Source organism: Amphiura filiformis, chromosome 7, assembly GCF_039555335.1.
Source record: "Amphiura filiformis chromosome 7, Afil_fr2py, whole genome shotgun sequence".
Lineage (NCBI taxonomy): Eukaryota > Metazoa > Echinodermata > Ophiuroidea > Amphilepidida > Amphiuridae > Amphiura > Amphiura filiformis.
Window position 1 is genome coordinate 65,000,669 of NC_092634.1, and position 20,289 is coordinate 65,020,957.

The 20,289-nt window shown below is 35.7% G+C and overlaps 1 protein-coding gene across 1 annotated transcript; it reads right to left on the reverse strand.

The window, feature by feature from the left end:
* Positions 1 to 105: 105 nt before the first annotated feature.
* Positions 106 to 20,024, reverse strand: LOC140158011 (uncharacterized). The gene is made up of 13 exons (XM_072181260.1): positions 20,010 to 20,024; positions 19,752 to 19,809; positions 17,016 to 17,095; positions 16,129 to 16,192; positions 14,401 to 14,450; positions 13,869 to 13,916; positions 12,050 to 12,116; positions 10,097 to 10,305; positions 9,765 to 9,857; positions 4,811 to 4,963; positions 3,197 to 3,322; positions 2,573 to 2,725; positions 106 to 327 (listed from the first exon to the last, which is right to left on the reverse strand). The coding sequence occupies exons 1-13, from the start codon at positions 20,022 to 20,024 to the stop codon at positions 106 to 108; spliced, it is 1,338 nt and encodes a 445-aa protein (XP_072037361.1).
* Positions 20,025 to 20,289: the final 265 nt, after the last annotated feature.

The following is a 20,289-nucleotide window of genomic DNA, read 5'->3' on the forward strand; positions in this document are numbered from 1 at the left end:
GAGCAGAGGCAGAACTTATTGAATGACCTTGTACATATCATGCATTAAGTTTGTACTACTTTCATGTTGTTACAGAGACTAGTGACAGAAACAATAGGTTTGATATTAATTAAGACAAGTGACTTGACTTGCCTGCTTTTCATCAGGTAAAACTGTAATAACTGCCTTGAACACATCAATGAGCCACTGTGGGTCCAAGATGACAGTATTCTTCAAGATCTTATCTTCTCCAAACCAGATGATGGTTCCCAAATCATGATACAGACCCAGCATGGTGGTAAACTGTGACTCATCAGTAATGCCACATTTAGCTGCTAACTCTTGTGTCTGCATAAAATTCAGACATGAATGAATTCACATTAGACCTTTATTTTCTGATCATTTTATAAGTACGTCGTACATAGCTGTTATTTCTTAAATTATGTTTGACACACATACTTCACAGTGTAAGTGTTTATAAATTCTGTTTACAACTACTGGGTGACTGTACTAAGAACATTCATTCATTCATTTGTTTATAGCCATTCTAAAATCCTGTAGTCATGGAAGGGTATTGAAAAGATGGTACAATAACTGAATAACCTCCGCACTGAGAACCATAAGGGTATGATGCCTCGTTGTAACTAAGATATAAATTGTACACATGGGGTACACTACGTGTAGGGTATAACATAATTATTCCAAAAATATTGTCTTATTTCCATAGAGATCTGATCTGATCACCTAATTGTGCAGTAAAATTCATTCTTTGCGCCGGAACATTTCACATGTTTACTACCATTGCACATGCTGTGATTTCGCACTGCTGTAATTGGTAAATCCCTTATAGACTGTTCAATTTTTTGAAACGAAATATAGGTTGTGATTAAAATTATTTATTTCAATTAACAAATTTCAGGGAATAAAATCTTGAGATTTGGTTGCCTAATTAGTTAAACATGACAGTTATGAAGTTGGTTGATATCTTTGTATCAGCTTTATGTCAGGCATTTTGAAAAATTTAGATTTTTCACAATGCCCTCCAAGTGACTGGTGTGCAGTTAACCTATAATGAAAAATCCCTGGTCCATTGTTAAGCAGTATACAGACTTTTTATTGTACGTACAATATTGTATGTACAATATGTACGTTATTTAATCTATTGCCATTCTATTTCCAGTACTGTTTAAGTTCTAACGAATGTTTGATGACGTAAAATCGATAATATATTTCTGCTAGATATTGTATGTAACATATTATCGATTTTTCGTCATCAAACATTCGTTAGAACTTAAACATTACTGGAAATAGAATGGCAATAGATTAAATAACATACAATATTGTACGTACAATACTCGGAGTCTGAAGCGCGCTTTATAGTGATGTTTATCACAGAGGTATAAATGTGACCCATATCAGCAGCACATAATGTACCTGCAGAGTAACCGCCCCGAGCATTAAAATATTGACCTGAAATCTAAACTTGCAAACAGATGTTGGTGCATTTACTGCTACACATGCCAAAGTAATGGCATATCATTCTCTCTAATGAACACCCCACTATTTGTTTCAATCAAATTGTTCCATAATTTCTGTCAAAATACCACACAATACCCGTATTTTCAAACATATGATCGCCAATTTCATGAAACCATGTGTGTGGCCATTGTTATTGACAGTGTAGAAATTGGTTATTGTTTGTGGAGCACCCCTTTTGGGAAATACAATGCCCCCCAGGGGCATTCATTTGAAAGAATACAGTACTTGTTACCAAATTTAACATTTCATTTGACTACAATGTGAACCTCCAACCAATCAATCAAGTAACAGCCTCATAAATTAATACTGTTTTCTATATGAATTCAAACGCCCAGGATTTAACTGATATATATGTATGCCTTGACTTATACATACAAAAAGAAGTAAAATAAACATCTCAAAAAAAGTAACTAACCCCCTTAAATAATGACCATTATTCAAAAATGGGTGATTGCATTACAAATCAGTAAAATGTGTTGGAAGCAGAATTCATTTCTGCACATTTTGACACCTCATTTGTAGCAATTGACGAAATATTGACATCACAGCGTACATTTAAATCAACGTAGCCCAAAATTTGAAAGTTGCAGTAAATTCTATTGATTTTGCATTCAGTGTAATGGAAGGAAATCGTGTGTAATGAATGATATCTGAGTGTTTTTGTATTGTAAAAATATGTAAGTGCAACTTTCAAATCTGGACCTAAAATTGACCAGTGTTTTATGGTTTTCTGGGCTATCGTATCAAATGAGGTGTCAAAATTCGCAGAAATAAATTCTGCTTCCAACGCATTTTACAGAATCGTAATACCCTTTTTTAATAATGGCCATTATTTAAGGAGGGTTAGTTACTTTTTTTGAGATGTTTATAACCAAGATATAATTTTATGCATAAAGGAATGGCTTCAAAACCCACCCCCAATTGCCCTAGCAGAACCAGTGGTGTAACCATGTTCTATAGTTATGATTCTGAATAATAGAAACCAGCTCCTCTGGTTCCGCTATGGCACCAGTGGTTAGATTTTGAAGCCATCCATATACAAATATTGATATACCTCATTTAATGTCATGTAGGGTTTATTGTTACCAGTGCCTAGGATTTCAATCACAGCTTTATGAAACTGAAGCCACTTGATGGGATATTTTTCTTTCATGTGAGGTGCTTTCAAAGCCCCTTTTGCAACAGCTTCTTTTGTGGCCTTAAATGCCTGAAAATATAAATTGCAACAAACAGTTGTTTTGAATGTAGGTAAAGATCTTATTAGTTCAATTCATCAAAAAAAAGCATGGTTCATACACAACATAATGTAGCATTGTATATTGAATGATTTTCCAAATAATATGAACACTATTTTATTTGTCATAGTACAAAATTAAAAACTCACTCAGTTCCATATAGCTCAATTTGACCAAAAAGGATTGCAATTAAGAAAAACCTGTAAATATGGATGGATATACCAGTATTGACTGCATGCCTTAATATGCATGTTCAACACAGCTAATTCTGACATTTGACTACCTCATTCATGCAATAATAGAAATACTTCACTTCTTATAACAAAATCTAATTAATGGCAATTGCATATTAAAATTGTCACCTTTATTGTTGACCGCCACATCCACTCCAGGGTTTATTTATTTCCAAATATTGAAACAAAATAAGCTGTGTTCATATTTACCTCGTCATCAGATGGCTGCTTCTTTGCTGGGTCATTCTCTAGGAAATGAAATTGTCTTCTAACATATTTCTCATATTTCTTCCCTTTTAATATGCCAAAGATTTCACGCTTCACAACTTCATCCTCCTGAAACAAATAGAAAGTAAGCACGTAAGGAAACTTCCTGCATGCATTCAAAATTGTACGATATGAATGTGCGTGCCCGTTAATATAGCAATCCATGGAATCACAGCTCCATTCATCTGGTGTATCACACAGGGGTGTACATTGATTTTGTTGTACAAAGTAAAGTGTGGGGGTGAATTTAGTGAAGAGTCCGAGCATGCAGCGCGAGAACAGAAGCGCATAGTGGAAGCCTGACAGTGACATTGCAGGAAAATGCAGAAAAAAGCGTGTGCAACAAGTTGAAAATAAATGGAGTAACAAAATGCCTGAAAGTAGGCAAATGCCTGAAAACTTACACCACTGGGCATATGGCCACTGATGGGGTTCTGCCCCAGCAGGCAGTGCGGTCTAGCGCCCCCTGAAGATCCTGGGTTTTGCCTTTTGAATGCATGGCCACAGAGAACTCTCACTCTCCTTGAAAGTAATATGTACAATGTACATTACTTTGTTACATAGTTAATCAATCATTACTTTGTTACATATATTTATGTTGAAAGGAGATCACTTGAGTTGTCTAATAACGTTGTTTTATTATTTTTAATTGACGTTTAATCACACATATAAAAAGTTGTTGGAAAACATATGAAGTTCCCTGATTTTTTGTTGATTTTGTTTTTGATATCCAGAAGATATCTTTAATATACTTCCCACAATGCATTTCCTCCATTTCAATTTTCTGTACTGATTTGCTTTCTAGCAAAACATGGGTCGATAGTGACAAAAAGTATCTAAATGAACAGAACACACCCAGTTCTTGCAAAATATGATTATTTCTTCACTAGGTGAATCGTATTGGACATACAAAGGTCATTCATTTAGTTCTGCCTCAGCTCTGATAACTTTTATGTGAATGGTAATTTCTTTAAACATCATCCATCACTATGGATTTTACCCAATTGTTCATATCCATTACTATGTGTTAAACCTGATGAATTAAAAGTGATTCATGTGATACAACCCCAGACTGACTCAAGCCCAAGGTTGGAAAAAATGTTGCAAGACATCTCGAAGTTTATGTTTAATTCTACAACACAATGATGATCTACATGTAGATTTAATTTAATTATTTGAAGAGGAAGATAGATTAAAATATCTAGTAAAATATAAATTTGACAAACTAAGTGTGGAGTGCCTAAACAAACATGATAAGTAGTCAAAATTCAATTTGATGAATTCATAAAGAGAGCATTTTGACCTACAAAGAGTAAATAAGAATTGGGAATTATCCTTATTATTACACTGTACATTTTAATAGAATAAAAATTGGGGTGCGAAAGTATTCCAGAATTATAGACGGATGTACCTCTTAAGCAAAATGGAAGAATGCTACCAAACGTAACAGATTATAAATTTTACAAATTGGTAAAGGCAACTGATGAGGTAACCAGTGTATTAGGCATAGTTTCATCAGCCTCAATTGCCTTCCCAACAAAATAAAGTATATCTTACAACAGTTGAATCTCGTTTGTGTGTTCCAATGATGAAAATTGGCGGATATCCTTTATCATCTGCAGAATCTTGGGTAGCATAAGTATAAATAGACTGCAACCAAAACTTGATGAAGTCTTCCCCATTGAAATCATGAAATCGAGATTTTTCCTCCTAAACAAAATATAAAGTAAAAACAAAATCAAATCAACGAATTTGTTTTGTGCAAAGGACAGAAAACATAGCAAATGAGAGTCATTGAACACAACAGTGATTTATTCATTTTGTGATGTGCCCCGAGTAATTTAATTTAATTATTTAACTTTGTTTACAAGCTGTAAGTATTTCATGAGATGGGAAACCCCCTTGCACTTGCAAGAGTTGGTGTGTAAAGTCAAATTATTGTAAACAAAGTCAGATCTATGTTTGGAACTTGGAAATCCCCAGTTCAGTGTATTGCACCATAGTAACCCCCCCCAGGAAGTGATCATATGTGAAAGGTTAATGTGTATGATTAATCTTGGGAAAATCCCTTGGATTGTAAATGGAGATCATTTTGGAAATTCCCCTCAGGAAGTAAATGTGACAAAATGGTCTACTTCTTCTTCTTCTTCTTCTTGGTACAGTTCAACACCCCTAGTGGGGAAGGCGAACCGGAAAATGGTGTGCGCTTAATGGTTGAGCTATTGGAGATTTGTTACTTGTGCTTTGAACTGCTTGGGTTCTTCAATGCTGACGATTGACTCAGGCAAGCTATTCCACTCCTTTAGTGTTCTAGGTATGAAGGAGTTCTTAAAGCAGTCCTTTTTTGTTGACAGTTCTATGAATGATTTGCTGTGGGTACGGCGAGTAGGACGCGTGACCGGGCGTAGTAGTGTTCGGATAGGGATGGACAGGTAACCCTGATATGATTTCTGGAATGTTGAAAGTCTAGCTATTTTGCGTCTTTGTTGGAGTGTCGACCAGTTTGAGTTCTTAAGCATTTCTGTGACACATGCTCTCCTGTCGTAGTTGTGTTTGACAAAACGGATGGCTCGTCTCTGCACTGCTTCCAGTTGGTAAATTTGGTCGGAAGTGTAGGGATCCCATACCGCCGAGCTGTATTCCAATGATGGTCTTACTAATGACTGGTAGGCTAGTTGCTTGATGTCTTCTGTACATGAGTGTAAGTTCCTTTTTACAAAACCCAGAGCCCTGTTACTTTTTGCTGCTATATTATTAATATGTTTGTTCCATTTTAGATCATTGGATATCTCTACTCCAAGGTATGAGTGTGAGTTTGTTTCCTGGAGGATGGTGTTTGCCAGTGAGTAACTGTGTTTTTTAGGGTTATGTGAATGAGTCATTTTAAGCACAAAGCATTTCTCTGGGTTAAACTTCATCTGCCACTTATTTTCCCACTCTGATAACCAGTCAAGGTCTGTCTGCAGTTCGTCAGCGTCAAAGTCGTTCGTAATTGTCCGGTAAAAAACACAGTCGTCGGCGAATAGTCGAACCGTGGAGGTGATGTTGTCCGGTAGGTCATTAATGTATAAGAGAAAAAGTAACGGACCGAGTACTGTGCCCTGCGGTACGCCTGATTGGACACGTACCCAGTCCGAATTCTCACCTCCAATGACAACCCTCTGCTGTCTTCGCATTAGGAAGTCTAAAATCCAGGCATGTATAGGTCCGCGTATGCCATAGTGGTCAAGCTTCAGCATAAGCCTATTGTGTGGAACAACATCAAAGGCTTTGCTGAAGTCCATGATGATAACATCAGTCTGTTGCCTACTGTCGAGAGACAGGGCAAAGTCGTGTTTTGTCAGTATAAGTTGGGACTCGCACAAGCGATTACGGCGAAAGCCGTGTTGCTGGTCAGTCAATATATCAAAGTGGTCAAGATGGCGCATGATATTTGAATGAATAACATGTTCCATGACCTTGCAACTTATAGACGTAAGGGAAACCGGTCTATAGTTAGCAGGTTTCGTGCGGTCCCCTTTCTTGATGATTGGAGATATATTTGCACATCTCCAATCATCAGGCAGAATGCCTGTTTCTAGAGAACGTCTGAAGATGGTTGTAAGTGCCGGTGCGATTTCAGCCGCTCCCATCTTCAGAATACGGGCAGGTATGCCGTCAGGTCCAGTCGCTTTGGTCACGTCAAGGTCAAGCAGAAGCTTTGTCACACAGGTATCATTTTCAAGCTTTTTTATCAGAGACCAGAATTTTTTGTTTGACTCCGCACAAACATCTCTGATGTAATTCCTGTACTTACTTCTAGTGAGGCGGTTGACATGTTTTCTGAGAGATCTGAATATCTCCCAGTCCTCAGTAGAATTTGATGCCCTTGCTTTATTATAGGCTTTAAGCTTGTGTCTCAGGGCATTTTTGACTTTATGATCAACCCAGGGTAATTTCTTACCACCTGAAACCAAACGTGATGGCACATTTTTCTCAGTGGTCTCTTGGATTCTGTTTTTAAAATCCATCCAAAGCTCATTAGCTGACACAAGATCAGGGACGATATCACAAAAATCTGAACTAATTTCAGCCAAGTCATGTTTGATGCTTGACCAGTCTGCCTTAAAGAATTGAAAAACTCTTCTATGCTTAGTTTTGTTTGTTTTTGGTTTAGTGTCAATGGTGAACAAAGGAATACCGTTGTGATCGCTCATTCCCGGCAAAACTCTGGTTTTCTCAACAAGAGAAGAATTGGTTGTGAAAAATAAATCCAAAATGTTGTCCCCTCTGGTGGGGTATTTCACAACCTGATCAAGTCCAAAATCATTTGAGATTTCAATAAGCTGACGACACAGCCCTGGTTTTTGACAACCGGGTAGTGTGGACTGGCTGTCCCACTCGATGTGGGATAGGTTAAAATCACCTGCCAGCCAGATTTGGGGACCTTTGGATAGGTCAATTTTGGATAAGGATTGCTGCATCAGGTCTAAAATATCAGAGCCAGAATCAGGTGGCCTATAAAAGGCTCCAATAAGGATGTTTTTTGTGTTGACTAGCTCAAGCTGGATCCAAAGGATCTCACAATCAACATCAAGATCAGCACGATGCGAAAATATGAGGTCATTTTACTAATAGATTGGGAGTATAAAAATGTGAGAGCTTGAGTTTGCTGATTACAGAATGTCATGGGAGATTGTAAAACGCCACATGTGTGTGATGGTCTTATGTACTTCAAAAGAGAAGTACATTTTAACCAGTTTACATAGCCAATAATTGAGTTATTTTAATACAGCAACAAAGGAGATTTATGAGTACACAAATGTGCTCTTTCTCATCAAAGGATTAAAGTTCTTCTGTCGAATTGCTGGAGTTTGCTGGGTTTATGAAAACCACACATCTGTCAAATACAGCGGAGCAGTATTAAAGAAGCCTGTTCCCTGGAGAAAGAGCGATTGGTGAAAGAAACATCATTTTTGGAGAAAGCAGCGCAAGGAGATAAATATTTCGAGAAAGCAGCGCAAGGAGATATATTTTTGGATAAAGCAGCGCAAGAAGATAAGTGATTGAGAAAGCAGCATCATTTTCGTGTGTGGATTTTATACGCAAGGATATTTATAAACGCAAGTGTACAATGGACTTCACTGATTTTTGCAGGACATGTGTAAGGATATATACATCAGTCGTCCAGAACATTGCAAGAACTCTCGGATCACCAACAAGAAAATCGCTGGTTAAGTACTGATAGAATAAAACTGTGATTGTGTGATTTTATTGTATATGCAATTGTTGTTATATGTACCAATCATACTTTGTTTTCAATTAAAGACTTAGATTTTGTTAGCTTAATCAAACAGTGTATTTGTGTTGTGCATTCGTGTGAGTTCGGGTAAAAGGTGATTTTGGCTTTGAGTCAAGTACGACTCGTAACAATTTGGAACAAATCATAAAAATTCTGTATTTTTGAACCTTAGGTGCTATTCCCATAGCCTGCTTATGGTTAAGCCTGAATAAGCTGTGCATTAAAAACAAAATTGGACATTTTACATGAAAATGTAATATCTAATTAAGTAGAGAAATAAGCTTTGCATGTATTTGAATTAGAGAATATGTTGCCTGATATAATACATGAGATAGCGTTATTTTATGTCGTGTTGTTCCACGCATTCTTAGCATTACACAGATCAACCATAAAATTAAGTTTTAACAATCCGTATTGGTCAACACAGTAGTAGATCTAGCACCAACAACATTAAAATTAAAAACGAGGAAGTCATTCTTCTGGATCAGGAGGAACAGTGGCATATATGTGACCATCCAGCACAACTGAGCCCTGAAGTCGCCAATCATCATTTTTGAGATATTCAACCACAATATTCTGCTTGAAATTAGCTTTAAAATGATGTATATCATGTCTATAGTACTTGACATTTAAGTAGTGAAAAATCAATAAAACAGTCAATAAATCCTTTGTTTCCTATTGTTTATTGTTAAGTTCAATGGAGCATATCTCAATAGTGGCACTGGCGACATCCGGGCTCAGTTGTGGAGGATGGTCACATATAGTAGAGGCATCAAAGAAGGCATCTAGTAGCTTATTGACCAACCATCACCGCTTTAACTTATCTCATGCATGGGGCCGGGCTATCAAGACAATACCTAGCTATCTATTACGTGATCAGTCCAGCGGATCAGTTGCCTAATGAAGTCTGGTGGTTCCAGACAGTGACACAACATACACAGTTGCAAAAAGTGAGTTCCAGTATTAGGTTTATTTCCAAAATTCTGTTTACAAGAACTGGATGACTTAGAATATTGACTCAATAGGCTTCATCATCTTTGTCAATCCTGCTGTCTCATTTTGTGCTGCATTTTTCATTTCAAAAATACCTAATGACAATTTCAATGACATTATTTTTACATTTTTACACTGAATGGGCCTTGAAGCATGTGAAGATGCCTTTACATTACACAATGATTTAACTCATTTCTTAAATACTTAAATATTAACAAAAAACCTGTGAAAATTTACCTCTGAAGAGAAATCCCGAACTTCACATGGCTCTTCCAGTTTCTTGCTCATATCAAACACAAGTGCAAAGGCGGCTCTTCGATTGAAAAATACCTACAATAAATATATACAAAATGTGCGGAAAGTGATAACAAGAATGTTCAAAAATGTGAATTGTTGTTTTCCTTGCTGTTGAGACTTTACCATAAATTAATAATATTTATAAATATGCAAATAACATGACACAAAAAGATTAGAGCACATGAGACCACCACACCCTATCACCCCATGTTGACCAGTACATTTGAATTTATTTATGTACATAACAGTTTGGTTCGTTTGATATAACTCACCTGGTGTGTGGTATAGTAGAGATCTTGCCCTGCAAAATCCCAAAATGTGATTTCCAGATCATCTTGTTGCTTCTTAGCCTTTCTGATATTTTCTGGAATTTCATCTGGTTGATCATTCGCCTTTCTTATATTTTCAGGAATTTCATCCGGTTGCTCCACAGGCTTTCTTATTGTTTCTGGGGTTAGTTGTTCCATACCACCTTCTTCTGCTATGGAAAACATTAAATTCCAAATTAAAGCACAAATTAAAAAACAATGAACACATAGAAAAACACATCTGCACTTGTTCCTAAATTCTAAAGTACCATTGTAAAACTGATTTGTTGAGATGATATGTGACCGTTCACGGCGAATGAGCAGTAAATTCCTCCCCTGGTCAATTTTGTTTTATTTTGTGTTTAGAAAATATACATCATAAGCTTTAAAATGGTATGTCATTCGACTTCAAACGATATCCAGAAGCGGGGTTTGTTAAACTTTGCTCCTTCAGCAAAATTATAGCTTTTTTCGTTTCTACATTTGTATCTTTTTCCACATTGCTGGCAATAAATATCAAACAGTTATAATTGGCGGTCATTTCAAATCATTTGCAAGTCAACAAGGTTTAAGAAAGTTCTCTCATTGTTAATGTTGGTTATACATACCTATATAAAATACAATGCCTGGTAACCTACCACTTGAACAGCTAGAATTTAGCCAAAGCAAACAACGACCAGAGCTATTAAAATTTCTATAGCCATCTAAGGAAGAAGCTTATTATCCACTTCAACAATAGGATTATTGATTGGTGTTTGACTATCAAAATGAGATAGATGTCGCGCCAGCTTAAGTTACCGATGAATACGACCTTCGAAGTTTGTACTCATTTTACACAATACAATTTAGGAAATTTAGGCTCATTCGTGCTGTACAGTCACATATATTAAATTCAACTTCCAAATCCATTTATCACAATATAAACAAGATTAAAACCCAAAATATATTTGAGACATACCGTAAAACCTCGTCTTCAAGCATATATAGTGCTTTTGATGAAAGCTAAATTAATCCGGATGCCATCCATTGACAAAAGTATAATATTGTGCAGTTTGATTAAATAATTTTCGATACAAACATATACAAACAATTACCATCGTAAGACCAATATATTGTATTGGCATATTTATGGCTGTCTCGTTTTAATTTAGCTTTCATCAAAAAGACACTATATGCTTGTAGACAAGGTTTTACGGTACTTTAACTGGTAACTTTTTTACAGATCTCTGAAAATATATTTAATTTTTTAAAGATAGTATCAGTTTAACAAACTTCTTTGTTTACGTTTTTGGGCAATATGGATATTGGATGGTGCCACAACTCAAGGTCAAAGGTCATCCAAATGTGCATTCAGGTATAAGTCATGATGACTAAAATCATGGTTTTCACTGCAAATGCTACTCCGTCCACAAATTACAGCACAATGACGTCACTAGCATACATGTACAAAGAATTGGGGTCAAACGAGACATTTTTCTGTGAAAAATATGTGACTGGTTGAAAAATCTATTTTCAACTGATCACAGATTTTTGTCTCAAGGTCATCTTTACTTCGGGCATGTAACCAAATACTTCAAAAAGTTGCTGCTTTCCCAAATTACACAATACGATGATGTCACCTGGTCACTTGGAGCAATAGCCAGTGACGAAAATGTTGCATGACTAACTTTTTGCGATCAACAGTCATACAAAGATCATTATGGCCAAAAATGTGATTTCCTGTGATTTTCACTAAAAATGCTGCTCTATACATGTAGCACAATGACGTCACTGGAATAAGTACATTCATCACCTAAAGCAAGCACCCAAAGAATTGGAGTTACGGCCATTTAGGTGTTACTTCCAGTATTCACTGGCAAAAAAAATAAGCCTTGTGTGCTTAGATATTAATTAGGACACCCTTTGTCATCCACATACCTTGTTTAGGACCTTCATTTTTTAAAGATGCTGCTGGTGTTTCTTTAAACTTTGTAGAAGTAATCGTCTGTTGTAAAATAAAGCAAAATAAAGATATATCATTTAAACAATTGCATTATTTTTGGAGAAATATTATATATTTGGCCAGTGATAACTTTGATCTTTCTCATTGTTACATTTTAATTCGCAACATATAAACTTTTTTTTTTTACATTAGACCATACTAGAAGAGAATGATGCAGTTTATAAGATCATGCAGTTTGCATCCCCTGTTTGCATCCTTTAGATAATGATGACACTGTTCAATTTCACTTAAAATTACATAAGACCGGTAATCAACCACAATGGTTATATCTCTAGACATGCCAAGAAATTCTTGTTTTGTAATTTTATGCATTTATTCATAACTGAGAAGAAAGAGCAAGGTATACAGTCTTATTAAAGGCCCATGCAGTGATTTGCTCATCCGCACGATCGTAAAAATCAACAAAATTCATTGTCATGTGCTATCATAGCCTGTATAGTGGTTCTGTAACTTATATGCTGACAGTATACTGACAGTATGTAAATTAGCTACATGGATTTGAATGGGGCTTCAACTTCATCAATACTGCTGTTTTCTTTGTTTTTTGACCAATTTTTTCATTTCAAAAATACCAAATGACAATTTGAATGACATCACTTTTAAGCAATTTATAAACAATTTTTTTTTTACACTTGCGGTGGATCACTGAATAGTCCTTTAATGTGGCGAAAGATGTAGGCACCAAATAGGTTAAGTTATAGCCAAATATGACCATCCAAATCCCACAGACGTGTAAAATCAGCAAAAACAGCAGGCACCAACAAGAATCAAATAACACTACAAAAGAGCACTGCACAAGTGATGCCAACTATATGTATTCATATTTTACCAAGGATTAAGCTCAGTCAGTGCATTACATCTTCTCTGGTCAGTGCAAAACACACTCTACATGTACATACATAAAAGTCAGTAAGAAATTCAAGTAAAATATTTTCACTCATTATTAGATTTTTAAGTCGTCATGTACTTAGATGGTTACCAGGCCCGTGAAACTCGTATTCAAACCCTGTATAAAAAGTGAAGTCACTTTACGGCAGTTTAATTGACACATCGGCACTTTGAGTGACAGTTGCTAGGCATTTTCAGTACACCTAGTAACGTCCTGGTAACGCTCAGGCACCTTAGCCTAAAATTTACGCATGTTCGCGCAACAACGTTGTGCGTATACTTATGCCACAGTTGAACAGACTTATCCCGTATTAAATTGACAAGTTCGTATTTGATTGACAGTTGCTGTGCATTTTCAGTACACCAAATTTATCCAAGATGGCGGATGTCGATGGCTATTTTACGTACTCTTTCCAGCAAAAATACAGCTGATTTAGCCAAAGTCAACATGGGGTCACTGAAGATAATATTTTCCTAGCATATAGAGCTAACTTCTCAGCTACTTGGTTTTTCAAAATATGATAGTAATGGAAAAAAAAAACCCAAATGTTCGTCGGTTTTCGCAATTTAATTTTTTTGAAACGATGACGTAAACATGCATCATCTCTTCCACAGGTGATACACTCCTACACAGCTTTGCCATCACATGAATGATCACGCATTGGCTATGTGACTGACTTCATTTGCGCAAACGAGTGGCTCATCCTATAGTATATTAAACTCGAGAATCCTTGTGGTTACAGGTTGTAGATTAATATAAAATAACTATGTGGTAATTTATTCCATTCTATTGCACTATGATACTGAAATGAGTATAAATGGTAGTTATTTTGAATCACTATTTACCTTCTTATGGAAGAACCTCATGCTTTTACTCATCAGTTCGTGCAGAACCTGATTTTAAAGAAAAATTCAATACAGAAGCAAGTAAAATAATGAGCTATTTCAACAGCATCTAATTTGGTAAGCTAGGTTTAAATAACACAACATCAAACATTTACTTTATAATTATAATACAAACACACTTTATAATTGTGTACTGCAACTGATAACTTTTTAGCGACGGGATGACCGCTCCGCGGCCATTTATTACATTTTAGTTTAACTCTTTTCGCTCCCCTTTCAAAAACCTTCCGCGGGCCCTCAACTTTCCTGGTTGTACATACTTTGTCTTCTAAATTTCAAAATTCTGTATGAATTGCTAATCTCAAATTATAGCATAATAAACACTATGATGAATGATCTCATTAACATAATGCTGCAAGTGGTTCTTTGACGGGGGAAAAGGAAAGACTGAATAAAAAGGAGAGAAGATGAACAAATAAGATGCATGGTACGACCCCACGACCTCTCATGTGCCAAGCAGTGCATTACTTACCATCTTCTTCTTAGGTGTTTCTTTTTCATCACTCTTTCGATATGTTGATTCTGTATAATATATAAGAAAAAAACAATATGAAATGACCAGTTTAGTGAAAAAGTACTGTCTTCTTGCTAATTAAATTGCTCATTACAGTTATCAAATCTAAATACATTTACTTATATTAATTTATTTATTTTGCTTTTCACAGCTTCTTTGACAGTTTTAATATTTCTTTTTTGGTAGAATGCTCCATTTAAAGACACCAAAATTAATTGGCTTGATTACTGTACTAGAAAAATATGTGTGCAATATGTCCCAACAGAAAGCATATAGATATTCTTTTGAAAGACACTTTATATGATTTTCACCAGTATCAAACCCTTACACTTAATTGCGGGCAAAGGATCGATTGATCTATTTTAACTAACCACACTGAATAATTATGAAAATAGAATTAATTGATCATCAATAGCTTGTACAATAAAACAGGTCTCTTGAATTAGCTCACATCTGAAAATGGATGACAATCTGGTGATACATAACATACAAATTAATCCACTCTGGTCAGCAAATAGACTCTAGACTATGGTTTACAACAGGTTGGGAATTGGAGACAAAAGGTTTTTTTTCATCTTTTCCCTCGATAAACCCAAGAAAGCCTCCTGTGAAGCTTCCTTTGGGATCCATTAAAATACCAGGACAGGTTGGGACAGTGAGGGGACAGACGTCCCCACTGAAGGACGGAATTCTCTCATGGTTAATTTACCAAATTCTAAATGCACCATAGAGAGAAAACAAGTCTGAATTTAATCTACATACAATGTATGTTGCCATTTAAATTCAGGATATGTTTGCAATACTCCAGTAATGTTTTCCACACTGGGAATCGAACCCGGGACTTCATGCGCCAGAAAATTCTAACCACTAACCAATGAGATACACTCTCTCATTACTATTTTTTTATTATTAATAAATATTAAAGTCATATTATAACATTTACTGATGAGGAGGCCCTCAATGTTTTTCAAAATTCGTTTTTTTACACCATTGTTATGTACTTAAACTAACATACCCTGCAAAAAAGTAAGAGTTTAGGTCAGGGGTTCTCAATTAATTTGTTTCAAGGGCCAAATTGTGTTGAACAATAATGTTGAAGGGCCAAAAAAAATCAATAGAGCGTAGCGTCTTAGCGGGTGGGGACCAGGGTTTGAGAGGTTTAACCTTTTTTTAATACAAATTTTGCTGTTTGTTGTGCCCTGCAAATACACGGTGGTATATGAACCTCGTGTTGCATTACGTCACGTAAAGAGCTTGCTCAGGAATGCGGATTAAGTATGTAGGTTGTGAACTTGACATTCACATGGGTACTAGTAGAGGGTACATAGATTAAGTCTTGAAAAGGATATTTATATTTGTTAACGTTAACTTGGATTATTTTCAAAAATCTACATGTAACCTTTTTTGGGACACCCAGTACATGATATGCAGGCAGTCAAGACAATCAAAAGAGCTGACACGACTCACAATCAAATGATTGGCTCGCATTGGCGACATATGCGCTGTTTGGGTCCAAATTAAAAGAGTAGTGAAAACTAACATTTTATAACAAAAAAAATACAATTCTATTTCTTATAGAAATGTTATAATACGGCTTTAATTAATATAATATTATTATATATTAATATTATTATATATAATACATCAAATATGTATGTAAAATCAGACATTTTTGTGACCGCATACCTTTCGTGGCTGTTAATGCAGTTGCATGCACTGGCTTTTCTGATTCATACTCTGATTTAGATGTCTGATAGCAATAAAAACAAACATAAGAATATATGAGGGAAGATTAATAAGTGCCACTAGTTGATGATGATGTAAGAAAGTAGAATATTATGAACACATAATAACACAAGTAATACACACGTATTGGACTTGTTCAAAATGTATGCAAATGCATGAAAGAGCATTTGACCATTATTTTAAAGCCAACACATGAAAATAGGATTCAAATATATTTGGGACATAAACAAATTATATATAATGGGAAATTGTAATAGTTTGGGGTAAGTTGGAAAGGCATTGGACCTTGTTATGGATAGGAAATACCCAAAGCCAAAATCACCTCTTACCCAAGATCACACAACACACACACAATTATTTTATAATTCACAATAATGGTTTAATGAAAAGTACAGTAATGATATAAATGGTCTTGACAGATGTTGTTATTGTAAATCAATTAGATTACACGAGATGGGATTCCCATTACTCATGAAATAGTTTTAAATGTAAACAGAGTAAATGAATCACAGCCTCAACAATTACGGAAAGTACGGAAAGAATGAATTTGTTATATTTGTCAATATCTATTTATTTATTCCATTCACCAATTATCAGTAAGTTCCAATAGTAGCACCCTACTTATTTTAAAACTGACTGCATTATGCATGTGCAGGTATTACTCCCTATACACATGACTGGCAGCTTAACAAAGGACGTTACTATACCAATTAAAGTTGCACTTTTTCTAAAGCAATACCCCATCAACTCACCAATATTGGGAATCAAACCCACACCAATGAATTTGAAACAAAGACTGCACTTTACTTTTTAAACTTTTGACTCACCGTGGTTTTCTTTTCTTTATTACTGTCTTGTTTTGATTGCTCTGGAGAATGCTGTGTGTCATCAGGGCTCAAAGGAGAACCTGTTGGATAATTTAAATTAAAGTAACAGCTATCATTAATCTGCAAGATTCGTAATGGGTGGCTGCATGTCAGCATCAATCATACACATTCCATTCCATTTAAAACATTAAATTCTTTCAAATTGGACTTTATTTTATCCACTATATATTTCAAACTTCAAATAATTTTACTTTGTGTAGCAAATATGATTTTGAATTTCCAATTCATTATCCAAATAAATACAATGTTTTAGGACAGACTTGTTGCAGTCTAAAAAGTTTTTTTTATTGAATTATCAGTATTGTAACATGGTAGACTTGGAACAAATCTTAATTAATTTTTATTCTAAGAAAAAAACATAGATAGCATTAAAATGAGCAGAAATTTGCATAATTTTGGCTAAATTTGGATTGGTAATGATTAGTAATATTAAATCCTACAATTGTATCACAGATGGCAGATATCAAAATTTGTTTAAATGATTTTAATTAGCATTTTTATAGAGAAAAACTGGCATCATTTTCGTGATGTGCGCCTTATAATAATTTGCTCATGCGATATCTGGCGATTTGCACGATGGTCGAATTCAGCACCTTTGAAGAGCTAGCGTTTGAACTTGAAAATCACTGTACTGTGAAAGCCGAATAGATTTCATGATGGAATTTGAATGTCTGTGATACTAGTGATGTGAGTAATTATGATTGTGTGTGTGGGGGGGACATAGACCTGTATGTTCCGTAAGCTTATAGATTTCATGCACGTGAAAATGCAATGCTGTTGATAATGCACTTGTCAATAGAAACCCTGACCCTGTGATACTAGTGATGTGAGTAATTATGATTGTGTGTGTGTGCTGGGGGGTACATAGGCCTGTATATTCAGTATTTAAGCTTATAGATTTCATGCACGTTAAAATGCAAGGCTGTTGATAATGCACTTGTCAATTGAAACCCTGACCCTGTGATACTAGTGATGTGAGTAATTATGATTGTGGGGGGGGTGCATAGGCCTGTATGTTCAGTAGTTAAGCTTATATATTTCATGTACGTGAAAATGAAGACTGTTGACAATGCACTTGTCAATTGAAACCCTGAGTCCCTGACCCACTCCAACCCCTGCCTGCAGTGCAGATCAGTACCCGGAACAAATAGCCGGGCAGTTTATTATAACAGACGGGCATTGACACAAAATTTGTCCCTGTAGGGCCGGCCATGTGTTGTTTCCCGTCGGTCCGGGACTTGGCGGGAGTTTTAACATTTTGAAATTTAGCCCTGGTATAAGTCCCAGCCACCCATCCCCTGGTACCCTGGCCATAAGGGGGGTGGGCTGAAATTCACTCTGCATATAGCCATATCTTTGACAACATGGACAAGTATAGTGATGATGTACATAATACAAATGATGAGATATCCTCTAAATAGGCACAATTTCACGGCTTTACCAGACGCGTAATGTTATGAGTAAATTAAACGCCATTTTGTGCGAGGAAGTTGCAATTAAAAAGACTGCGATAATTTAAAATGACTGCAATTTGCAATGAAAAGCAAACCACCAAAGATTTCTCATTTGTAGATGTACACACATTGGTATGCATATAGCCTCTGGCATTGGCCAATTTGTCCTTGTACTATAAAAAGACCATGCACATTCTTCATATGAATCACAGGCCTATATTCACATAGCCATACATGTACAGTACAGATGTACACACACCCACACAAACAACTGTATTTTATGCAAGGTAATTGCAGACCCCTCCTACATACGGTACCCTATAACCCTAAACCCTAAACATGGGCCATAACACTAACCGTAATTCTAATCCTAACCCTAATCCTAACCCTAATCCTAACCCTAACCTAACCCTAATCCCAACCTTAACCCTAACATACCCTTAACAGGCAAACCCTAATCCTATATCAACTTCCTAACCTTAGTCCAAATCCTAATCATATAGCCTTGGAAGGGGGGTGCTCCTTTTGGAATGGATAATAAATTGGACATTCAAAATCATACTTGTTACACAAAGTGAATTTAATTTCAAGTTAAAAATATATCTGGACTTAGTAAAGTCCAAAATGAAAATCATCTCTGTTTTAAGGAGATTTAGCTATCTAAAATCGGACCTCTTCTCATATCCCTGTCCCGTCATATCCGGATGGCATCCATTGAATTTAGTAGCCTCATGAGTACTATTGGGTTTAGCCTGGCTTCGGCCGAATGTTATAAATAAATTAAAAAATAAAAAATATACAAGGTCAAATTTTGCTCAGAATTTTAAGATTGCAAATTTACATGTGAACAAACAAACAGGAACTAAATATTCCACAGATTTTGGTAGTATATTAAATTTATTTCCATTTATATCAAAATATGTTCTTTTCCATTTTAGTTGTTGAATCGCATAATTTACGTTAAATTAAAAGGGGAACACTGGATGGAGGGATGAGATATCAAGTTTCATAGGGATCAGGTGGATGGCACAAGCAAATGACAGGAATCTTTGGTGCCAACTTGGGGAGGCTTTTGCCCTGCAGTGGGCTGAATATGGCTGATGATGATGAATAAGGGAACAGTATTCAACATTGATGCATAATACAATAGAATGTGCATGCAGCTTGCAGTAGAGCATCCTGCTCATTGAACTATTGACTGTTACATAATGCATTGTCTTACTTGCAAGTGTTTCTGCTAGAGGTAAGTCTTCTTCTTCCTCATCCGGTGCAGGAGTAGACTGTTGTCAAATGAAGCAAAAGAAAATGCAAAATGCTGCTAAAATATTGCAAGAGATTTAAGGCTCTGTAAACCTTCTATTTTTGTTTTAACTGAGATATTCAAAAACATTTGGAAGTCAAAATATCCAGAAACCATCTAACACTATATCACATGGATGTCTTAAATCTCCCATGTTATATCCTTAAATTAGACACAAACAATGTGCAACACCATAAAGAATATGTCTTAACAGATGTAATTATACTTAAATGCATTTTTTATCTCTTTACTCAAAATGGATTCCATTCAATTTTTCTCATACCTTATCAAGTAGGGTTGGGTCGAGTTTGGTTGCAGCTGCAAATGCAACCCCCCAGTCATGCTTTTCATCAAGTTGTTTGATATGCTCTAAATTTAAATAAAAACAAAACAAAACACCTCATTATTTATTTATTTGCATACAAGATGATACCCAGTAATATGTTGCTTCAAGCATGTT

Coding starts and splice junctions, on each gene's coding strand:
- LOC140158011 (XM_072181260.1), bottom strand. Junction 3,323..4,810: donor ACAAACGAGATTCAACTGTT/GTAAGATATACT, acceptor TATTTGTTTCAG/GAGGATGAAGTTGTGAAGCG. Junction 328..2,572: donor CCTACATGACATTAAATGAG/GTATATCAATAT, acceptor AATTTTATGCAG/ACACAAGAGTTAGCAGCTAA.